Source organism: Acanthisitta chloris, unplaced genomic scaffold (genome assembly GCF_000695815.1).
Source record: "Acanthisitta chloris isolate BGI_N310 unplaced genomic scaffold, ASM69581v1 scaffold2669, whole genome shotgun sequence".
Taxonomy (NCBI): Eukaryota; Metazoa; Chordata; class Aves; order Passeriformes; family Acanthisittidae; genus Acanthisitta; species Acanthisitta chloris.
This window is the reverse complement of record NW_008689594.1, coordinates 53,742-72,194: the sequence shown is the minus strand read 5'-3', so window position 1 is coordinate 72,194 and position 18,453 is coordinate 53,742. Positions and strand designations below refer to the sequence as shown.

At 36.1% G+C, this 18,453-nt stretch overlaps 1 protein-coding gene across 1 annotated transcript in view; it reads right to left on the bottom strand.

Annotated features, from left to right (window-relative positions):
- The window catches only part of ROCK1 (Rho-associated, coiled-coil containing protein kinase 1), an 83,402-nt gene that overhangs the window by 11,359 nt on the left and 53,590 nt on the right, over positions 1-18,453 (bottom strand). Inside the window, exons 17-27 of the mRNA XM_009081461.1 lie at positions 17,532-17,638; positions 16,282-16,432; positions 15,244-15,404; positions 14,193-14,377; positions 13,421-13,490; positions 12,003-12,097; positions 10,523-10,688; positions 8,925-9,018; positions 7,503-7,591; positions 6,996-7,184; positions 6,297-6,462 (exon numbers count right to left, since the gene is read on the bottom strand). Coding sequence (XP_009079709.1) covers positions 6,297-6,462; positions 6,996-7,184; positions 7,503-7,591; positions 8,925-9,018; positions 10,523-10,688; positions 12,003-12,097; positions 13,421-13,490; positions 14,193-14,377; positions 15,244-15,404; positions 16,282-16,432; positions 17,532-17,638 — 1,473 coding nt within the window. The remainder of the gene's footprint in view (positions 1-6,296; positions 6,463-6,995; positions 7,185-7,502; positions 7,592-8,924; positions 9,019-10,522; positions 10,689-12,002; positions 12,098-13,420; positions 13,491-14,192; positions 14,378-15,243; positions 15,405-16,281; positions 16,433-17,531; positions 17,639-18,453) is intronic.

The following is an 18,453-nucleotide window of genomic DNA, read 5'->3' as shown; positions in this document are numbered from 1 at the left end:
AGGAAGATGCACAAAGTAAAACAAACCAGATCCACATTTTCCACGGGAAACAACAACAGGAAAGAGAGCACAAGAGCAAGCAAAGCTACATGGGTGTCCCATTACTCACAGGAGATAAGCATAGGAGATAATTAAATAAGGAATGCAGGAAGAATCGACTAGATACAAAGAATAGAAGACAAGTGTTTTATTCCAACAAATTATTCTAAGAGTAATGCAATAATGTATTTTCCCACCATGAAACTACTGAAACAATTCAAAAATGATACAAAGAAAACTAGCAATCTGCCTGATGTGAATCATAGATTTTAAAGCCCATCCAGCTGCCTGAGAGTGGTCTCTAAAGTTTAAAAATATGAAGCCAAGTAATGGCAGTGAGAAGCTATTGTGATTTCACTAACCTGAAATGACATGGTAACAAGTCTTACAATTCTGTAAATGTGAGAATGAAGTAACCAAAATTTAACTCCATAAATCTGTTTCACAACTGTGAAAAATTTTGGTGTTTCTTTTTATTTGAAAAAAAAAAAAGTGAGAACAGAAATATAGCCAATAGCTAAGGTATGATTTCTTTATAATACACTTAACTGACAGCACTGAAAACTTTACTGTCCATGTGTGTGTATGTAAAATTACAATGAGACTGACAGCCCAGCAAGGTATTAAAATTAGGCATAAAAAAATCCCTTCCCGCCTTAGCCTTATAGCATACAGTATTTAGGACGGGGCTATGCTTAGGAATATAGAATAATTTCCTAACATTTCTCCTCAGAGAATAGCTTCAAAATACAGGGGAACACTGAACTACTGAAATAAGCTGAAAGAATAGCATGATAGCAGAACTCATTCCAATAAGAAAACTTTCTAGAAAAATTAAGGTAATTTGTACTTCCCTACCTCTCATATCTACATAAGAATTGTGGTGTGTGGTGGTTTCCCTCTCAACCCCTTCCCAGTTCTTGGTATTGAGTAGCTTTGGGACAGGAAACTGTCTACAGACATTACAGCTAATCCTTACCTTGTTTTGAATACTTTAATTTTTAGATCACGAGAAGGTTCTTCCACTTTTAGAAATTATAGAAATACCTTAAAACTCAAGTCCTCCATGCAAAATGAAGGGATTAATTGCTACTAAAAACATAGGATGAATGACAGTTCAGAAGGAATACAGGAAGGATGAGTGTGGTTCCAAAAAAAAAACAAACGTATGCATCTGTAGAAATTGTGGCATATGAAGAATTTAGAAGATATTTATAGGGACAGTGTAAGCAGTTTTTCTAAGTTCAGTTTTATTTCAGTATGTTCTGAAAACAATTTCAAAAGAAGTAAGAAGTGAATGAGGTATGAATCGGTTGACATTCTTTTCTGTCTACTACAAATCTATTTTAGTGAGCAAATTCTATTTGAATGAGAGATGATTTCTGAGCCGTGAATAACATCTTGCAGTTGAAAATAACAGTTTCCAAACGTACTCCTTCTCAGCAAAGATAACATTCGTCTGGAACCAAATGTACTCTTGAGAGGGTAGATGAGCCCTTTCATTCCAACCTTGCCACAGAGGTTTGTCTCAAGTAATATTTATAGTGCATTTTCATCTCCCTTGCTGGAGTTAGCTAGCACAACTGCAAATGCTCCTCTGGCCATTTCACAAATATTTGATCCAGAAGAATAATATTTACGAGCGTTCTGATTAAGTAATTAAGAAAATATGGACTATCTAGACTATGAAAAAGAATCTTCCATTCCTGTCTTGAAAAATATGCTCAAAACTACTGCCTCACAACTTCCCTGTATTTTGGAAAGAATCTCACAATTGATACTTCCAAGACAAGCCTCAAAAATATCTGATTGCTAGCTGGATCTGAAAAGGATATAAAGAAAGAATTCCATAAAGGGTATGGATCTTATAATTACCTCTGAATATATACTAAAATGTGGATTTGTATTCTAAACATTTTCATGGTTAGTACTCATATTGCCAGGATTCACTCGGATTCAGTATGATAAAGATGAGTTCTAACAGCAGGTCTTCAATAAAATCACAGAAGACAACCACGACTACTGATTTGTAAGACTTTTTGTTGCTTTGGAGCTAAGTAATGCAGGTACTTCCATGAGCAGCAGTGTCTCTTTCCAATGTTCAGGAATTCCTACTCCTCAAGACTCTTCCACAGTAACCAAAAACCTGGAGATACTACCTTGCTAATTCTTTCCAGTCCACCCTTCCTATTTGATTCCTTCCTTCCTCAGATTGTCTTGCTATAATTTCATGTGGATCTCACCAAGGATTGCTGACTGGATCTTGCTTTGAGGTTTATTTAGGTGATGGCTGCTTGCTGTGGGCACTTCAGAAAGTCTTAGCTAAGTCAAATATTCAAAAAAAAATGTTGGCTTAAATGCTCCTCATTATTCCATCCTATCTTTGTGCAAAACATGATTCATAACATATGCTGGAAAATATTAAGTGCTACAGTTAAACCTGTAGGACAGCTCAATTGCTTAAATCATGTTGCCAATTGGATGAAAAGAAGTAATTCACAACAGGTTAAGTGGCCTACAACAATCAGGAGAAAAAAAACCTTAGGTTCCTCATTATGTTCTGCCTTGACAACAAGGAATTCTGTTTATTATCATAGGAGTATTAAGACTTCCTAAGTCCATCCAGGAAGAAGCAGCATTCCAAAGGCATCATTAAAAATAAATGCCTCAGCTGCTTTGGCAAGGACTCCATTAACAGTGGAGACATCAACTGAGATATGAGCTGCTATCTGAATCAAGAATCAGGAGTGAGCGTTACAAAACAGACCTAGAATTGAACACAAGGAAAACCTTCCTCCACATCATGATCTTTCCCATCCAAGTAAGTGAAAGCCTTAGAACAGCCTGGATTGTCTCAAGGGGCTAAACCCTACTCTGTGAGAGTATAAATTGCCCTGGGAGCTACCAGAACTTGAGGGGGTATTTAGCTCAGTGACAGACACAGACCACCTCCAGGTGAAATGCAACTGTAAGGTGTGTTACCATGCAATTTCTTTGTATCTAACTCTAAATACAGATTTTTTTCCTTAATTTTTTTTTTCTGAGCATTAAAGATTCATTTTACTATTACCTTGAGTTTATTCAAAGAGTGCAAAGCCTTCTGATACCAAAATTTTACAAGATGCTGTTCCTGTAAAATAAGAATTCTACTCCTGCAGCCTCTCTGGTAGCTGGTATCTCCCTGATTAGGCAAGCCCATAGGCTGAACCACTCTGTCATGCTGGACAGTGAAAATGCCCAAGAGCCAGGGGTTCCTCTGGAATTCTGATGTTACATTCCAACACTATTTCAGACCAAGTTTTTTCTCAATTAAACCAGAGGCTGCCCATCACCAGAACTGAGAACACAGAATCATTCTCTTATATGTGTTTACATTATTTTGTGTCTTCATTTTTTTCCCTAGTGATGTTTTTACTGTGACAGGAAACAGAATAAATCATACTCTAATTACTTGTTTAGTAATTCAACCCTGTATTTGCTTTAGAAATTCTTAAGAAATGTCTTTGCCTTAAGAACAGGTGCATCAGCTAGAGAATCCTGCTGACTACTCATCAGATCCAACTCTTAAACAAGATGTTATTCAAGGTACTCTGAAGGAATGGCTATGTTTGGGCTATGGAAGTGATGGGAACTTAGCACAAAGCTGAAGACAATCCACACGCTACAACTAAATTGTAGCAAATGAACTGCTGTGATATATCACCTTCTGTTTTGAAGACTAATTACTTGGTTTGCAGGAAAATAACTATGTACTGGATAATCTCCTCTTTCTGTGGCATAGGCTATTTCTACTCTGAAGTCTGGAGGGTTTTTTTCCCCCCCCTTCTTATAATGCTAATGCACTCCTCTGCCCTCTAACTGGCTCTTTGACAAGTGTGTGAAATCTGACTATACTAATGTCACTTAATCTCTTTTAATTGTCAAATTGCTTCTTATTCAGATCCTGATCAACTCAGAACCTTATGCAAAAAAACCCACAGCACTTAGGGACATGAACTAAATCTAGAGAAGCCCTAATAATATGTATTAGAGATCCTACCTGTATCACACAGTAACACCAGCAGCACAACTGCAGTAAAAATCAGAGGCATGTGCAGAGAAAAGGGCAAAAAAAAGAAGACAAGAAATCAAAGGCCAGTAAAAAAGAAAAAGTTAGAGGGGCATGAGACCCCTCATGCAAGAACACTAGAAGAACTTTCAGTAACTGTGATGCTCTAGTTAACAGTGGAAATTAACAGCTGACTTGAAAAGACATTGTACAGACTGAAATTTCTGCCTCAAAATTGCAGCAGCATGCAGCCAGAATCCTGACTACACAAGTCTCTGGAGGTAAAATTTAAAGTAACCTTCCTTAATGAGGCAAAGAAAGAGCTTCCTCCTACAGCCTTTCCAAGATCTGAGAGACAACAGGGTCATACTGACACGCTATTGCCCTTAAGAACAGGGAAGGTATCTAGGACCAGAAAGAAACATTTGTGTTTTCTGTGTAATACACAGCAATCAATAACTGAAAATGGCTGAGTCCGAAAACATCCTTGTATGTAGAATAAATCTAGTCTGTTTTCTTGTAGAAAAAAACCCTCCAAAACTAAAGCTCTCAACTTACAAGAGCTCACAAATTTTCAATTAAAAATTATGAACTACAATGTTCTTCATTTAAGATACACTCGGAAATGTAAGTCTTGATTCCAAATAGTAATTTTCAGGGAGAAAAGATCACACTTTATTAAGTAAAACTCCTCTGATTTCTTTTTTGCCCTCAATAAATGGAATACACTGAGATGAGTATCTAAGATAAAAACTCCCAAGAAGTACTGATAGTTCAGAAATACCAGAGGGAGTTCCTAGCAGGTGACAGCTAAGAAAAAACCCAAATGTTCCTTAACTAACCTAATAGCTCTAAGAAATCCCAATACTGACTTTCAATGGAAGTTTGGCGTAGATGATGTTTTCAAAAGAGAAAAAAATAGACATTTTATTTACAAGATGGCAATTTCCTGGGGGTTTTACATATCAAACTTAAGAGTTCAAAAGGTTTCTTAAAGAGAATGGAAGTTGTGAAGAAAAGGACTATATCATTATTGGAACAAAAATCTACTCTAGAACAGAATTCATTACAATATTAACTAAAGATCTAAAAATACCGTAGGGAAAACAGGACACAAAAACAGACATAGAAAGGAAGAGCTACATAAAAACATAAACTAAGACTCATAACCTACCTGAAATTTCAATCACTCTAAGACCCTTGGGAAAACTCTAGAATGTGGCAATCTGAGCAGCATGAAGTGCATTAACAGGAAAAGAGACACCTAAAATGATTCTATTTACTTTTATCTGATTACTCATCCACTGAACTCTTAAAATACCCCAAACAATATTCTGGTTTTGCATGTCTTAAAACATTTTCCTACAATAAAAGCCAGTCTATAAATCTGTAAGACAAGCATGTACGACAAGTTATTTATTACAAATTTCCCAATTAATTTTAAAAATCACTTAAATATTAAAAAAAATAAACCTGGCTCTGACATATGGAAACTGCCAGGCACAGTTTATTACTGTGAAACATTTTTCTTCCCTGATACAGAACTGGATCAAGTGAAAGGACTAGCTGATTACACTTTTCGAACACTGGGGAAGGCGAGAGGTAAATTGTTAACCACGTAACAGTGGGACTCAAAGTATAGTGCCTGGAACTGACACTACATGGAAGTGGCTGGCTACTCTTTATTATTTGCTCTTATTTTAATCTGCTAAATCAGAGCACCATCCAACCACAAATGCATTACTGAAATTCCTACAACTATTTTTCACATCAGAAATTATTGCCAGTTGTCACAAAGATGCTACATGACTGTGAGTAAGAAGAGACAAGGTCAAGGCAGTTTTGTATGCAAGATATAAAACACAGTCATGATGCTGTGGAAGTGCTGGCCCTGTACTCTATTCTCTGAACACTGCACACAGTATTCACTGTATTTGAACAACAGCAGATGTAAAAATACTTTTTCCATGAAAGTGGATAAAAATTATGCTAATGCCAAGCCAGACAGTGGCAAGTGTGATGTGAGAAAAAATGAAGACTTAAATAAACACAGCTAAGCTATGTAATAAAAACAAACAAGAAAGGAAGTCAAGATGTGATTTAGAAAGAGACAGCTAGAAGACTGTAAGTAGCCACTTGTTTGAAACAATGACTTCCAAAACTTTGTGTATGCACAAGATCACATAGTTCAAATACGCTTTTCTCTTACCTGAAAGATTTCCATCTGTTTCATCTGTCGGGAGACTAGCAACACTGGTAGAATCCATTCCTTGCTGGAGGTCCAAAATTTTCCTTCGTAGTTGTTCTATGTCACTCTCTTTACTATCCAGCTGCATCTGCAGCTCATTCCTGTATGTAGATTCTTCTGCTAGTTGCTGTATTTATATACACATGTATAGTTAGTGTGATACCAAAAATATGGCAGCAAAGCATTCCAAAAATAAAACTCATTACTATTTTTTTAATATATCTAGATACTTTTGATAGCATCAACAAATTATTATAATGAAGGGGTTTTTTAGCCTTGGAAGGGGAAAAAGTTAAATATCAAAGACCCAGCAATGTATTCAAGCACAAACCAGTCTGATTCATCTCTTAAATTACGATTTGTTATGAAAAGGAGACAGCAATTCCAGTGAAATGAACTGGCAGTTTGCTACCAGTTTACTATCCTAAACAGTATTCACGTTTCTAACCTTTGTAATGTACCAGTAACTTCCACAGTCAGGAATTTAGAAGGGGGAAATGAATGAGAATAAGCACAGCTGCACACTTGTCAGGTTCACTGCCTTACTAAAATTCTGTAGCCTATAACATGTGAAAAAGAACTTCTCTTGAAGTAGACCAGTACATTTTTTTTCTGCAGAGATTACTCCACAATATGACATAAAAATTAAGATCATTTTACCGCTTGCATTTCGTTGAGCTCCTTTTGATATTTCACTACCATCTGATTGAATTTCTCTTTCTCTTGATTAAGTTCTAATTGGAGCTTTCGGTTTTCCTTCTCTTTCTTCCTCAAATCTTGCATGTTAGCTTTCTTTCTGTCTATTTTAAAATCTTTTCGATTCATTATCTCAGCCAGTTTGTTGACAGCCTGTTAAGAAAAAGGAGAACCAGGAAAAAAAGTGATATATGCTATTATGTTTCACACAAAACTTCTTAGTTCCTCTAGTTACAGGATTCAATTTAAAAAAACCCTTCACCAACATAAACGGCCCTTACTTACAATCAAAATGATACTGAAAAGGTCACAACATCAAAACTTACTCAGCTAAATAACAACAGTGCATATTATGCATCATGGTTAATATTAACTTTATTTCAAAAGAACTACAAAGAGTTAGCTCAAAAAAGCAATAAACTTACAATATGCAAAGCAATTATTGCTATTAAATTGCATAAGAAGTTGTACCTGTGTCTTCAGAGTTCTTTCAGTGTTTATGCTCTTCTCATAATACAGTCTAATATTATTAATTTCCTCCTCTTTTTTCATGTTGTAATCTGTTAAAATAATATTCAACATTGAGGTATTTTAGGACAAGGCAAATACTTAATTACTTTTACAATTGCACCTTTATTCCCCCCTCCATTTTCCTGTGTTGTAAAATGCAGCTTGCAAAGGTAAAAATTACCGATTTAATACTACTATCATGATAGAAAATTACCAGAAGGATATATCAAGAAGACAAGATGATGAAATACTAAAACAAACATATGTATTTTTGTTTCCAGATAACTAAGTTTGTTGCTGCACTTCCATCGTGTTTGTACTACAGCAAGCATTTCTGCAGTGCCAAAAATTAAGTCAGTACCCACAGAGAGTAAGACTGATATGACTGGACTCACATTTAGTACAGACTCTCAAATCAGGCATGCCGAGAGCATGGGGAAAAAGGTTGTCTTTGAACAAGGAACTACTTTGTTATGTACCCCCCCACTGCTCTCTCCCACACCAGTTACTTCATTCTACCAATCTTTCTATCACACCTCCAGTCTGCTGATCTGTTCCCAAAGTATCTAGAAGTATGCAGTTCACTGATAAGAATTTCCCACCACAACTACAAAGCTGAAGAACAATTGTCGAGTACTTAAAAGTAACAGACTCCATAAACTTAAAAACACTGAAAGCTGCTTGCTCACCCAATTCCTGCTACTATGGAAAAGCAGAACTGAGGGAAAATATTTCAGTATGCCTTCCTGCCTACAGTGCAACAACACTGGCAACACAACAAATAAGGCCTTTGCTCTCATAATAATCAGATATTAAAGCATGCATTCCAATTCTATAACACTTGCTCAAATGCAAAATCATGGGAGTAAACTGAATAATAAAGTACCTTCCCATACAGTCAGAATGCATACGAACAGAATGCCCATCCACTGATCTGCACGAGATCACAATTTAGATTCTTTATCTAAGTGAGAACTTAAGGAAACTGAAATACTGATACTGCTTTACTGTAAATACTGGAGATAGAAACTGGGCTGGTCAGGCAGGACTTGCCCTTGCTGAAGCAGTACTGGCTGACTCAAATTGCCTCCCTGTCCCCCCTGTGCCTTAACACAGCTTCTAGGATCATCTGTTCCATGACCTTCCCAGGCACTGAGGTTGGTAGCTCCTAGGGTCCTCCTTACTCCCCTTTTAAAAATGGTGCAATTGACATAGAAGATATATTTTCAAGATGAAAACAATGACTTATATTATTCTTCATAAAGCCCAAAATAACAGGGAAGATAAACAGCAGCATCTTTTCCCATTTCTCAGTTCTCCACATGTGCTTCAAATTCAATTGTACTTCAGAACAGATGACTCAAAACTCCAAACATGACATACCTTCCTCCTGTTTCTTAAATTTTTCATTGATCTCTGTATTTTCCTTTGTTATTAAATCAACATCTTTGGTTAATGTGTTGTTAGTTTCTTCCAGCTAAATGAAAAGAAACACATTTTAAAACAAAGAACTAGCCATAAATTTTAAAAGTATTTATAATACTATTAAGTCAAATACTCCTAAGTTTGTAACAGCCATTTACTCAGAACACCTCCTGCCTGTGTGAAATGGCACTATTCTTCTGTGCTGTCTTGATTTTCCAGAAGGCTCAAAATACACCTGTCCCAGAAAGAATTTTTTTAAATGACCTTTGCAGAACTGACAACACTGTAGCATATAATTAAAAACTCAACTTAGGCAAAGTTAGATTGTCAGTTATTAAGTGTGGCAACTTTCAATTAATTTGTGGTACTTTAGGAGTAGTACCTAAAGATGTGACCACTTGAATCCAGACAGAAATGCAGCTGACAGATGCCACCACTCAGCATTGCATGCTACAGTAGATACAAGATATTTCCTGCTAAATTTAATTGTTACAAATCATGAAAAACAGGTATAAATCAGGAGAAAAATAAAACTAAATTTGGTCTAAGTGAATGCATACATAGATAAATATGTACCCAGGCTGCTAAAAAATAAATAATGTTGAAACAGAAAACCACAACACTTTGAATACATTAGCTGCCACAGTTGGATCACTTAGCAAACCACTTAACAACTATGTATTAAAAACCACACATAATTGCAGTCCTGAAAAAAGGTTTTGTTTGAAGCCTACACAAATGATTGTGTATGAAGCTGCCTGACAAAATGATCAGAATATTTGAAGCCAACAAACATTGGAAACAAGGTATTCCTTTGATGCCATAGAGAGACAGAGACAGGCTTCCAAATGCTTCTTAAGAAATCGTGGCATTCTGGATATTTCAAGCCTAAAAAAGGTTAACATATGAAACAAACACTACTTCCATTATCTTTACACAGAGGTGGAATACCCATGGTAGAAAAAGCTTTGAGCAATTGATCCAAATTTGGTTATACCTAGAATTTTACATCCCCCAGGACTCTTAAGAAAATGTGCATAGCTGAGGCTAAGTCAAAAAAACCCAATAATGATAAAACAACTATGCAATATGTGGCTTGTTATTTGAGACTTCTCAGTTAAAGACCTTTATAAGCCTCATACTAACACTCAAAAGCTATGTTTGGGGTATGCATTGTGAACCTCAAGACTCTTAAAGCATTGTTTTTCTTTTTTTTAAAGACTAAGTTATTTTGCAGTAAGACTCTCTAATATATATAGATATATTTACAAGATTTAAAGAATACATTAGGCAATGACAAGAAGTACATACAAGAGGTTTAATAACTGAATTGTAGACATTCACTTGATTTTCATTCCGGCTTCACCTCAGATTAATCAAATCTATGTTTCTTTAGGAGTTAACATGATGAGATTTGTGTGTTTAAGTCCAAGTGAGCCCAAAACTTAGGTACCTAAGGAGTTATCTCTTATGTACACAACAAGACTTCATAAAAATTAGCATTTAAGCTTCCAGCTGGAAGTGATAAATACAGGTATTAATTACAGTTAATTTACCCTTCTTATGATGCTGTCCCTATCAGTCAATTCTTGCCTGTGTCTTGATGCTGCTTTTTTGCTTTCCTGACTCAGTTCATGAATCTGTTCTTCAAGGAGTGTTCGTGCCAACCGTTCCGACTCAGCTTTGGTTTCAGCTAAATCCAACTGGGTAGCAAGCGTTTCTCTGTAAAAAGGACATGAAGATTTCATTCTCCTATGCAATACACTCCAAGTTTTCAGGAAGACTAACAAAACCAAATTATACAACTCATTTAGCTGTTATTTTCTTAGTTTCTTATGAAAAACAAGACTTACAAACCCACACTCTGTACACTCATATCTTTTGATGGTCCACCCAAGCTACAGCAGCAAGGTTACTATAATTTACTTGGAATTTCAAGCATCCATGAAACACTAGTCATTAGGAAACCAGCTGCCAATTTCTCCTGCCTTTGAGGAATAAAAAATTAAATTAAATAATATGTACAGAATGGTCCATCAAAAGATACTTAACCCAAATTCACCCATCATCACAATTCCCATACCTGTATGCGAGTGAAAAATGTGTATAATGAACATAAGACTGTAGAGAACAGTGAGGGAACAGAATGCAAAGAATTTATAAAACTAAGTGAGGAAAAAAGGAAAAAAAAGCAACTACAAGAAGAATAAAGGAAGTTTTGCCTACCTCTTCCTCCCTCCCCGTTTTTTTTTTTCTGTAGTTGGATACAACTTTGCCCAGACACACGTATTTGCCTCCTACATCATATTTATTAGCACAGTATCTTTTCTTCCTCCCTTTCCTGGCCCACTGAAATGCATCATGAACACTACATAACCTCTGCCCTTCAGATTGTATTACAATGCTGATACTCAAGTAGAACAAGAGACAGACTTCAGAAGAAAGAAACTCTACTTCGGGCCCAGGACTACAGCCTCCTTCTTCAGAATAATTGTACATTAAATAAATTAAGAAATTGGAAAAACAAGCTTAAAAAACATTTCTTACTTGCTAGCTTAGAAAACAGTACATCACAACTAATGCTTGTTGGATTAACTAACTTTGCCGTAATCAGAAGTACACTAAATTTCAAATTCAAAGAGTTTTCTCAATTTTATTGACTACAGAAATATACCAAGTAATTATCAGGATAACATAATCAAACCTAAAAAGCTGTTACACCAGCAAGGTGGTTATCACAAACTGGAATGCTTTCTCAAAATTCTGCATCTTACTAAAGCCTCAGAGAAGTCGTAATTTTTCTTCCAGACACTATAGGGTCCAAAGTAAATATGAACAACCATGTTTGGCTTTGTGAGTCAGCACAGGTAACATCCTGTGTATCTGCCACCTTACAAGGTGTTACGGAACACTTTTGAGACCTGAGCTTTTCTGAAGGAATTCAAACATCTTAAATCTGAATCAAAATCTTTATGATTGGTGAGACCATAATACATGGAAAAACGTCTGAGTATTTGAGAAACACAATGGGCATACTTTTCATTTTGCAACTCCTGCATTTTTCTTTGCATTTCTTTATTCTTGTCCTCAATTTCCTCTTTCAGTTCCTTAACCTGAGTTTTATAAAGTGTCTGTAAAAGAAAGCATAAAAAAAGAATCATTATTCAAGTTCCAGTGAAATTCTTTATTGTTTTCAGACTAGTTAGTTTGAATCTGTCAAACCCCAACACATGCCAATACTGTCTTTAAAGGAATTTCCTCCTTCCTGCCTGTCCCAGATGCTCCTTTCCGGTTTCGTCTGAGTGGGGAACAGATGAGACCAAGTTAGTTTTTCAGTTCTCTAGCCTATATTCCTACATAGCTGTACAAACACACCTGCTGACAAAGGGAAGGGAAGGCACTAGGACACAGCTGAGCAGGTCTCTTGGAGACAACAGGACAAAATGGCATCCTTTTGCAGCATCACTGTCTCAAAACACTATTCAAAGAAGCCGAATACTGTCCTGTGCTTTCAGCTCTTGTATTCTTTTTATGCCCATGGATCGCTTCTCTTAGAATCTTAAGGTTTTCGTGCACAGACTTTCTCTTAAGTGATTCAACAGAGGCCTGATTCATGTGAATGGCTCCTGTTCTTAATTAGTGTATTAACACCACCTGGAAGTCTCAAAGTTACAAGCTGATCTTCTACAGTCAACTACTTCTGCTGAATATTCAGACTGAATTGCGAATGTCTCATTTAAAGCACAAGCTACTGAAAAAAGAGAAAACTGAGAGACAACCATAGGCAGCTTAGTAAAACACGAAAATTTTATTGCCACTCAAAGGAAAAACCAAATTTAGAAGTACTTCCCCAAGTACTTTGTGTATATTCACAAATGTACTTCAAGTTCAGGTGTTACAGAGAATCTCATGCTATTGTTTCTTTTCACAGAAATCAAACAGATCAAACTAAATCTATGAAATACACATTTTGACTCCCTGGAGTACCCAGTAAGGCTCTTCAGGGATTCAGGTGCAGAGAAGGTATCTTTTTAGAAGGATGAGGAATACATACAGAACACTACTGGATCTACAGTTCTTAAATATACTTATGGTAGATCAATAGCACGGAGTACTTTGCAGTAAGTATGGAGATTTTGAACTCTCTGTAAGGTCTGCAATTATGTCAGAAAAGTATTTCTTCTCCAACCTCAAAGATAGGAACTACTCTGGTGAATAATTCAGATAAGAGTTACTCTATCTAATACGAAAGTTTTGACAAACAGCTACAAAGAAACAGATAAACTACCTAATGTTCTCTAATATTTTGTTCACTGTTTGCATTTCAAGCAGGATTTTCTGAATTGCTGATTTATCTCTGGTGGTTGTTTACATTGTAAAAAATTTAATGGCAAATTATTCACTGTTCAACAATTTTATGTCAAAAGTAGCACTCTATTCCTTGTAAGTCTTACCGAAAAATACTGCTCAGCTTCAAGCTGATCCTGAAGCTCACGCATTTGACCTTCATTTCCTCTGTACTGTCTTTGAACAAAAAAAAAAAAAGGAAAATATGTAAAGTCAGCCACTAACAAATGACAAAGACTCTTTCTAACCAGAATAGCATCCTATAAAGATCTTACATTTGTACACATAATATTTCACAAAGACCGACCGTTTGCTGTATCTTAAAATACTGATTTAATTACATTCATTATTGTACCCTGATGATCATCTCAGTATGTAATTTAGAAGACAAAAAATGCTCTAAGTGGAGAAATGTTAAGTCAGATGAAGGAAGATATGACATATATGATATGATAGATTAATAATGAAAAATATCTTTAGTCAGTTTAAGAAATGTTCTGAAAAAGAATCAGGTAATTAAAGGGGAAAAATGCCATTGACTCCCATGTAATAAAACAAAAACTCCCATGTGATTTAGTAAGTAGTATCACAGCTGAACCACAAAGAAGTCACTCAAATAAAAGTGACATATGTATATACATAAATATATATGTCTTGACATAGAATGATGAGCCAAGAATCGTTCTGCATCACAGCCATAAAAAAATCTTCCAACACTGAAGGCTACATACAGAAATCACAACATGCAGCTAAAAATACTCTTTTAGTTCAGGAGATAATGCCTATGCACCAGAGAACTTTATTCACTAACAAGAACAGACAAAACACCACATGTATAATTAGGCAATTTTTTCCATTTTACTTCAGATTTTTACTTACTTAGCAAGTTGAGCCAATTCAAATTCCAGTAATCTCTTTGCTTCCAACAGTGTATTGATTTCCTGTTTCAGCTGCTTCTCGGAACCCTTCAAGTTATCAGCTTCAAAAGCTTGTGCCTTCAATTCATTCTGTGCCATTATTCGCTTACTCGTCTCTTGTTCCAGCTTAAGCGTCAGATTCTTCACCTAAACAAGAAATGCTTCATTTTAGGAGTGTTTGCTGAATAACCAATTGCATGTGGTTGTTTCATACATGGTTTATTTTACATCAAACATCGTTGACTAGATGCTACACAGTGTACTATATGCAAAAATATTCCTCAATCTCTGAACTCTTCAGTGCAATAATCCTATATAAAGTTGCTCCCCTCACAGAATGTACGGCTATGATGCTGCATGATGATAAAGCTTTCCCATACTTAGCTTACTTCAAAGTCTGAAATTTGTTTTATCTTATCTTAACAGCAACAATGGAAGAAACCCAAAATGTCTGCTGAAAGGTCCTGCAGACCTCTCTGTGATTTCAGACCTTAAGAACTTCTCACCCTAAAAAAACCTGCAGCCTACCAGCTATAAAAACACTAATTTACATGAGTTGTGACCCCTAAGAAATGTGTTATAACCTTTATTTTCAGTGTCCTGTAAAGAAAATCTAAGAATGAAACTACTGTTTTTAGTACCTAGTTTTCACACTCGATAGTCTAATTGCGTTTCCTTGAACAAAAGCTTCTCTAAGAGAATGCAAACTCAGACCTGCAAATCATCCAAACCAATCAGACTATACAGTCAAATTCACAAACAAGTTCTTCCCTTTACAAGAAAACACACAAAAGTGCATCAAATTAAATTGCGGGTTCACAAACATAAGGCATCCAAGAGCTAAGAAACAAGCAGAAATTACCTAACACTATTTAGGCCAACAACTGTCTTCAATTGTACTGAGAGGTGTATTTTATAAGGAGCTCACTGTAACTGAATTTAATTTTGTTCCTCAGTGCAACTCTAATTTCTTACTTACACAGAAAATCATTAGTGATGAACATTTTACTTACTTCATCTTCCAGTCTCTCCTTTTGCTCAAGAAGGTGTTCTAGTTTCTGCTGAGACTGCTTCAGGTCAAAGTCCAACATGGAACACTGTTTTTCAGCTTGAACTATTCGATTTTCTGCCTTTTCTCTTGCTGCTCGTTCTTCCTTTACCTTCTTTTCCATTTCTAAATAAGATTAAGGAAAGAAAAACAACAAAAATGACTATGTAGTATCTGCAAGAATGCTTCAGTAAACACAGTCTTAAATTCCCTAATATTTTTCAGACCTTTTTGTTCAGCTATTTAAGCTCTTCTGCTGTTAGATGGACTGATTACTGAGTAAAAGGTTCCTGGCATTATTACAGGGAGCACTAAAAAAGAAATGTAATTCCAATCTGCATTCAAAGTGCTGGAATATTATTATGACAACTGGAAGATAAATAGTGCACAAAATAAAAAATGCAGATTCTTGAAGTAATCATTATGAAGTAAGGTAAAACTCCATTTCCATGAACAGAGCAAAAGAAAAGAAATGCTATCGTGTTAGCTCTCTGAGAAGTCACATTTAGGCACTGATGACCTTCACAGAGAAAACCTCTGTGAAGAGAGATATCAAGACACACCTTTGACTCATGAATATGTATCTATAAAAGAAACTTTACACTTCAGACAGGCCTAATACAACACTGATATTTTTAATGCAGTTACAAAGGAAAGAATGCCCTAAGACATTTGATAACCTGTTCTTTCAGTTCCATTTAGCTTTAGCCAGAACTTCAGGAGTCAATAGCATTTTAGAAGCCAAGGAAGGCTTTAAATTACAAACGCAGTAAGATATGCAAAACAATGCAATTTTGACGGAACAAGTACCATACTAGAAAAAAATAGTTTAGAACCTGTAGTTTTCATGGTTTAAGACTTCAATATGCATTTTCTTTACACAAGGGATTAAACACTTGTGCAAGAGTACCGTATTGTAAGACAACGGGTTTTAAGATATCATAATCACAATATCTTTTATTGTGTATTATCACTATTATTATGTATACAAACAAACACTTACCACACATTGCAACTGATCTTGCCTCCTCTATTGACTGATGTTTGTCAGTTAATCGAGCCTTAGTCACTTTGTGCTCATTGACTTCCTGTTCTAACCGGTCTTGTAACGATTTGAGTTTGTAGTTCAAATCTATCTCTAAATTATTTTTTTCCTAAAGATAAGAAAAAAAAAAGTTACCAGATTTCTATAGCATTTCTATAATACTTGAGAGAATCACATTTCCTTTACTCCCTTTTTCAGTGTTATCAAGAAATTATCAATGTTATTTTCCATGCTTAATAAAGAATGGTTACAGACAAAAACTGTACTCAGTGCTCTGGAAAAAACTTCACTCACTTTTTCTCAGTACTCTATACCTTAGAGAGATAATAGAAACTTCTCAGTTTGAACAATCAGTAGTCACCTCAATAGGACACATGACTAATGCACAGAGGAGCATAGAGGAATCTGAATTACTGCTATTATTTCACTGCTAGGATTGCCAGTCATTAACAGTAACTCACGAACCAAGCACTGGAGATGAGCTTGGGAAGACAGGGATTTGCCTTTGATTAGCTGCTTCACATAACACCAAGTTAGAACTGCTTGCCCTTTCCCTCATAAGGTAGTCATATCTCTGTTTTTTTTGGATAGACCACACAGCACAGCAAGTCTTCACCTGACCTTAAAACACAGAGCTAACTATGCAGCCTGTCTTTAAGAAGGGTGCAGGATTTCCTTCGACTCTTCTTTACTTGTTTCTCCATCTTAGAGAGGGGATTAGAGATGTTAGGGGAACATGCTGCTACCATGCATAAGAAAGGATGGAAGGACAAAAAAGCCAATTGAAACAGTTCAGCTTCAAAGCTGATCAAAAGGTCTGGCACAGATCCAGACAAGTCAAAATCCAGTAAAAGCAAAAATTAAATTTCAGGGTTTTAAAAAGCTCATGTATTTTCAGAGCCAAGCCTCTGCAGTGCTAGTTAGGCAGGCAGGAAAAAATTCCTTGGTACTTGCAGAAGGGCTGAATCCAGGAATCAGTGGTAGCGAATGACAAACAGAATTTTTATGCCCAATGCTACAAGTAAGAACTACCTGAGGACTTGTGAGACCATCCTCATGAGACTGTAAATTAGCACCATTTAATTAACAATTTTAACACAAGACTTATTAGAGCACTAACACAGGACTGGGCAACATCAATAAATACTACTTGAAAATATAGTCAAAAGCTAACAAAGAACATCAGCCTCAACATCATTTTACCATACCTTTTCTGAATGATTAAGCATATCCTGTGCTTGTTTTCTTTCTGCTTCCACTCTTTCAAGATTGTTTTTAATGTTTTTTACTTCTTCTTGTAAAGTTGTAATCCGAACTGTGACAAAACATTAAATACCACTCAATATTAGTTACTTGACTTAGACCAATTGGCTTTTCAACTTTTATTGATTTCTGGGCCCATAAAATATTTGCACCTTCGAATTTTTCAGCCATGCAAAGGCTGTACATTGTAGAGGAAACTGACCTTTTTAGCAACTCTCTGTGCATGCCGTTAGTAATAAATAATTCACAAAAACCAATCACATGGGAATATTGGGACCTGCCTTCCATCACTTCCAATATCTAACATACAAAATTTCTTCCATTAATCCAAGTTTGGCAATGCTATGCAACAAGCACCTTTTCTGCTGCTGCTAACTCCACTAATATGTAGATAAGGTTATGTCACACACAAAGTCAGTCTCGAGTGGACCTACAGGTACTAACACCATATGTATTCACCTCACCGCGACTCAAGTCATGGGAAGGTCCCAGTTGACTAGAGGTGAGCAAATATGACATCCTTCTACAAGACAGTGTCAGGAGAGGTTTAGATTGGCCACTGTCAGGCATTGGAACAGGCTGTCCATGGAAGTGGTAGAAACACCATCTCTGAAATTGTTCAAAAAACATGTGAACGTGGCACTTAGGGACACGGTGTAGTGGTGACCTTGGCAGCACTAGGTTAATGGCTGGACTCAATGATCTTAGAGGTCTTTTCCAACATAAACAATTCTATTTTTTTATGTGCTCCAGCATGGACAAAGGAACTATGCCACATCCCCCATAGCATCTTCCACAAGCCCTGTGTGGCACCGGAAGTTTATACTAAACACTAAGTAGAATCACTTGGGTTGAAAGGGATCTTTG